The sequence below is a fragment of the Pistacia vera genome, unplaced genomic scaffold (assembly GCF_008641045.1).
Source record: "Pistacia vera cultivar Batoury unplaced genomic scaffold, PisVer_v2 Contig393, whole genome shotgun sequence".
Lineage (NCBI taxonomy): Eukaryota > Viridiplantae > Streptophyta > Magnoliopsida > Sapindales > Anacardiaceae > Pistacia > Pistacia vera.
In genome coordinates, this window is record NW_022196216.1 from 215,137 (window position 1) to 221,427 (window position 6,291).

The 6,291-nt window shown below is 33.3% G+C and overlaps 1 protein-coding gene across 1 annotated transcript; it reads right to left on the bottom strand.

Annotated features, from left to right (window-relative positions):
- Positions 1 to 230: 230 nt before the first annotated feature.
- Positions 231 to 5,710, bottom strand: LOC116141116. Its single transcript, XM_031426654.1, has 9 exons — positions 5,622 to 5,710; positions 4,469 to 4,602; positions 3,845 to 3,903; positions 3,708 to 3,762; positions 2,798 to 2,837; positions 1,815 to 1,855; positions 1,640 to 1,744; positions 457 to 576; positions 231 to 299 (listed from the first exon to the last, which is right to left on the bottom strand). Exons 1-9 carry the CDS (start codon positions 5,665 to 5,667, stop codon positions 231 to 233), a joined length of 669 nt encoding a protein of 222 aa, XP_031282514.1. The 5' UTR covers positions 5,668 to 5,710.
- Between the last annotated feature and the right edge of the window lie 581 nt (positions 5,711 to 6,291).

A 6,291-nucleotide genomic window follows, 5' to 3' on the forward strand; every position in this document is an offset into this window, starting at 1 on the left:
CGCATTATAAGTTGTAAGGATCAATTCCTAGTTTTGTTTCGCATTTGATTACCTGTCAACTACGAATTTGTTTCTTCAGCCTTTTGAGTTGTCTAAGTTTCATTGCTATTATACTTTTCTGAGATTAAAGATTCACTACCACTTTGTATTCCTCTCCACAATCACATTTCAGCACATTGGAATTTGATATAGAAAAGTAATCACACGTTTACTAGAATTCAGAATGACTTTTAGTAACTGGAAGGCAAAAACTTTCCCAACCGTAATTGAGTTCCACAACCATGAGCAACAAAACCCCACTGTATTAAGAGTTTCATTTTTAGCCACCAAATGAGGACCTTTTCTTCTTAAACCTTGCTTTGGTAAAAAACCAAAGGCCATTTCAGGTTTTGATCAAGTAAATCCTAAAATGCTTAGTTTATGTATGATAAAGAAAAAGCTACCAACTGTATTCACCTTGACTTGCTCAATTTGGTCCTTTAGGCATTCCCAAAACTTGGATTCTCCATCCTTATTTGATAGAAGAGCTGCATGTTCCTCTTCCAAGGTCTCTATATCCATTGCCAACATCTCTGGCTATAGTTACCCATATTTAAAGTAAGATGCCAATAATTAGTTTCTACATATGTGTACATGAAATAGAAAATTAAGAGCCACCACTCACGACTCAATTATTGTCCAAAAGATATGGATATATGGATGTTAAACAATATTTCTATTGGGCAACCCGATCTCTCCGCGAAGAAAACATTATATTCGGGCAATAGTTGATTTCATTCTATAGTGATTATCTATGCACAAGCCTGAGGGCAATCACATGAAAACATTTACATGATCTTGGGTAGAGAACTAACCTTCAATTTGATTGCCCTGCACTTCACTTGCTCAAAGGAATCATTCATCTAAAAACACGTCCAAGAGTAACAAATGAATATAAGGGATTGATAAAATTAAAAACAACAGCATACAAGTAGTTTCTTGTGAAGAATTAGATCCACTTGACTAAGAACCAAATGTATTGACATAGTCACATGTAAGTCTTACACCACTGGGAAAGCAGAAAACATTTAAGCTTCAAAAGAAATTTGCCCAATAAGGAAGGTAAACCGAAATGCAAAAACAGTCAAAACATTAATTCAAGAAGCACTTTTATCCACTCTCAAGACAATTAGTTTTAGGTACCTAAACTTATAAGCAGATTCAATCCAAGATAATCAAGTGACTTACTATAGCGTCACAAATTTTAAATTGAATTTACTCAATGATCATCAATGTTTTACATGCTACACTTGGAATGCATACTCTGATCTACAATCAGACAAATAAGAAAACAACTTTTCACTTGATGAAATACATTACAAATGATGAATGGAAGTAAAAAATGTAACTTTTGGCATTAGCCAAGACTGGAGACAAAACTTTAGCGAATTGAAATTAAATTGAAGTAACAAATTCTTGCTACACATATAAACTACAAGATTAAGTTACCCAAGCCCCAATCGGGAATTAGTCTCATACCTTCGAGTATGGGGACATCTAGAGGCTTTCACCGAAAAAAAAAGATACTGAAATTGAGACATGGTCCATCTTCCAAATAGGAAAATACATATACATTCAATTAAAATCTTGCTTAAGTAACCTTTTTGTTCTCCTGAACAAGTTTTAATGTCTTCTGTGCAATTTCATCAAGCTTGTATTCAACTGAAACCAAATTAGCCATCAAGGTCTCCCTAACTTCACTCCTCTGTTATAACAAAAATTAATTAGAAAATTGCAACACCGTATATCTAATGATATTAATAAAAGTTATTTACCTTATTGTCCATGAAGTTATTGTTATCAATGCCGCATTTCCCTGCAGGAAAAGTTAAATAAGATGAAAGAATAATATTGTTTAAGGTTAATAAATTTTAGGCATCAATGACTACAATCAGATCAGAGTTATCAGTTTAAATAGACCATCACTCATCGTAAGAACATCTTGCAATTTTGAGTTAGCTCTTTGTGATAAAGTTTTGTAAACAAGACCGGATCTTCCCTTATTTCTCTTCTTTTCTCTTTCTCATGTATGTCACAACGTGTACCATATAAATGAGATTTTGAGCTTAGAAATCATATGAGCCTTCCCTCTCTATAATGCACACCTGCATTTTGTTGTACAGTTACAAAGTTCTTAGGCAAGGCCCAAACTTGGAAGTGTTTAAATAAACATTGTTCTCTAAAAGCCTACATTTTCAGTAAAAGGTCCTCAACAGACATCCCCTACGGCTCATGGAACAGAAAAGTCTTGCCCCTTAAATATGAATAAACCTCCCTAGCTGTACCTCCTACTGGTAGTTCAGATCTTTCATTAAGGGATGTTTGATGACCTTTGCAAAAATAATGAAAAGCATGATAATAACTAAGGTTTCTGACTAGAATTTAAGCCTGCTGATTGAAATTGACACATAAGTAATGCAAAGGTCTTTCCAAAATATTCGCTCACTGTAAGCAACCAGCAAACAATTGTAATGTTAACATTCACCTTCTGGATTAAGGGAAATTTTGGTATATTGGTACACAAATATTCAATGTCAAAAGTGTTTATCATTGGACTTGTTTTAACATTGTAAAATTTCAAGGTAGACAAACAATTACGAAAGAGGGAAAATGCATCTGCATAAAGCGTGTATCTGCCCATGTGTGTGAATAAACAACTAAAAGTCATCAATAACTTAACAGGTGCTCAGGAAAATTGTATCAAATCCCAAATCACCAGTTCATGGTTAAAGCCAACTTGTTCCCTAAAATCAAGTACCTTCCGTTTCAGCCATTTGCTCATCACTTATTCCCTTGACCTGAATGATTTCTAATCATTAGAATTGCACAAATTTGATAATCTTAAAAGTTTTATCTATACGCTATCGAGAAAAGTAGAATAGATGATAGCAACACAGAGGAAACCATAAAACCCTATCACAGTTACATGATTATGAATTTGCAGTTAAAATTAAAATTAAAATTGCAAAAAAAATACATCAAGTGGTTGAAGACAATAGCAAGATCTAAATATCTTTAGTACACTAGAAATACAACATCAGGTTGGATGTTGTGCCAACCCTCAAGTATACAAGAGACTACATAAACAGAAGGGATTTCTAAATTACAACAAATTGATCATGCATATATATACAGGCTCACTTACTCTGTTTTTCTTTTTTTTTTTTTTTTTTTTTTTTTGGTTCTTGGCCAGGAAAGAGACATGCATTAAAGAGAGGTGTATCTTTAAGGATGTGTGTCTACTACCACATCTTCAACTGTGAGACATTATTCCCAAACCCATCAACACCACTCAAGCAATTCCAATTATCAAGGAAGTGGTATAATCTCAATAAGAAGCTGCTAGAGCAATATAGAAAGATATTCAACAAGCAAAACTGAAGACCTTTGTTACCTTCAGCTAGTCAGTGAGAACGCATTGGATCCTAAAGACTAGATGCACAATTAATTTATCATAAACATGGGGAGTCAATATCTTCATTCCTTCTGTTTCTCTTTATTTGGAGCACATACATTTATCATGAAGAGAAATTAAAAAAGAGGTACATCAATGAACTTAATCAGATTCAAACCAGTCCTACATAAAATATGAAAGAGACCATCAACTGCAATTTAAATTTTTGAAAATAGAACAGTGGATTCAGATGAAGAGGCTCATGAAATATAACCTGTTTTTGCTTTGGTTTCAACTTGATATCCTCTGCAACTTGAGTATAGCAAGCTCTGTTGTAGTTAAGAAATTATGGCAATAACTGTCCATAGCATTCAGTGAACTTAATCAATGCAATATATTCTTAAATATTACCTCTTCTCTGATAGTTTTTTAGATGAGCTAACTCTTTCTTCTTGTATATGCTCCATTGTCTGCGCATTTAAAAGAACAATGATGAATCAAGAATATACAACCCTGAGATTGAAGAAACAGTTTCTTCAACAACCCACTTCCCATAATAAAGAAGAATACATACAGAAACAGGAATTCCCCACAGTCAGATATTATAGGATTATGGCAAGTTAGGTTAGCGACAAAAATATTATCAGAAAATGAAAGATATGGCAATAAATTATAAGAAAGAGCACCATCCGACAACAGATCTATTCCAGCCAATAAATTATTTTATAGTATACGACATGAAAGATAGTTGTGCAGGAGTTTTTATCAGTATGTCTAGCTCTTCAATTGTATAATACTTCTAGCCCAAACGTTTTACTGAGCAAGTATGGCAATAAATTATAAGAAAGTGCACCATCCGACAACAGAAGTTCTTATCAATTCAGGTTTACTGTCCAGATGTTCTCGTACTTGCAAGTAAGCTACTCGAGGGTGAAAAAAAGGAAAAAGAAAATTTCCCACAACAGGGATATTGTAGGCTTCCAACTAGAGGCCCAATTCAGCTCCCGCACAAAGACACACAAAAATAGATCTCACCTGGTTAAGGGTGGAAGAATCAGACTCCAGAGAAGCAATTTTTCTCTCTTTTGCCAATATCTGTGCACATATCTGACCCTTTTCCTTGTTCATCTTCTCAGCTTCTTCTCTCAGTAACTTTGTGTCAGACTTTGCTGCAAAAATAGTGGGAAACAGATCAGCCAATAAAAACAGCTACTATAAAGAACTAAATCATAAATACAATTGTTTCCACAACTCTATAAATGGATTGAACCTACATAAATGTATTAAAATCATCCGAAAAATTGAATCATGTGGATATTAGAGGTAGAAAGGCCTCTGAAAGCAAGTTCAATTTTCTAATATCATTGAAAATGCATAAAAAATTGTCCTAAATTTGCAGTATACACAAATACTTTTATATACTAATTAATGGAGATATGTAATCCACATGAACATGCACAAAGAAAATGATTATTATTCCAGATAAGTTTTTAGAGTGCTTTCAATAGCAGCACCTAATTAGCGAAAAAACTTTTGCTAATCTACAATAGCACTCTGAAATTCACCCCCAGTTTTCCAAAGCAAAAAAAAAGGCAAAAGGTTTTCAAATCACTTAATTTTCTGTTAAGGCAACGTAACAAAACAACCTAAGGATGCATTCCGAAGTAATTGTGGTGCAGCTAGAAAAATTTACAATATTTGATTGAAAGGATAAAAGTCTTTTTGAAATCAAATTTAATTAATAAAAAAATAAAATACACACACGCACACTAACACACAAAGCGTACTAATTGAAGAACTTTTGTAAGTGTTTCTAAAAAAAAAAAAAAAACACTTTTTGGATGAAAAAATAGAACTTTATATTGAGAGCAGTTTCATGAGCTTTTACTCAAATAAAAACCTTTTTCTACAAAGGCCGTCCCAGACACACCTATATACAATTTCAAATAATCAAAAGAACTTCTCATGTGAATCTCACAGTATTTGATGCAATGGATAAACCACTGTTTTGAATGTATAAAGAAAAAAAATACTAGGAGTAGAAGCACTAGATAAGTGCTTTAGTAGAAACATTCATTTATAAGAAACACATTTTAGTACTTCTCAGACAATCAATCTACCATTCTTGATCAGTTCAACTGAAAATTCACGTTGATTTTCAAACAAAAAAGAAAAATAATAAAACAACCAGAAACGAGGTCGTTTTCCATGGAGTTAATTGTGGTGATCAGCATTTGCCCTTCAACCGTGACCTTCGTGGTCTGATCCTCCACCTCTGTTTCATTAAGTTTGAAAAAAAATACGTTACAATTCGAAGCCGATTTAGAAGCGTGAACGAGAGAGCGAGAGAGAGAGAGATAAAGAGATGTGAACCGTTCATTTGATAGAGTAAAGTCTTCATGTACTGTAAGTACTCCTCCATCGTCTCGATCTTCTTGCTGTAAATTGTAGATTCGGAGATATTAAACAAAAGAGACCGTTAGAGGTTTTTGAAATTGAAATGTGAATGTCGATTCAAATTTGTTGGAAGTAAGGGAGGGTGACTGTAGCTATACTCCGGTTGTGTGTATCATAAGTCAGTGGTCTTCTATTGTATATATTTTTTTTAATTAAAAAAAATAAAAATAGGAGAACAATTTACAAGTTAACGGTCTTTTTTTTCCGGTTTTTTATATTTCAATTTGAACAAAATTAAGATCTGAGAAACAATTTATTTACAAGTTAATGGTCTTTTTCTTTATTTTTTTATTTAAACAATTTACAAGTTCTAAGTAGGCCTGCAAACAAACCAAAACGAACGAACACCTCGTTCGATAAACACAAAGGTGTGTTCGAACTCGAATGAACACATGATGATT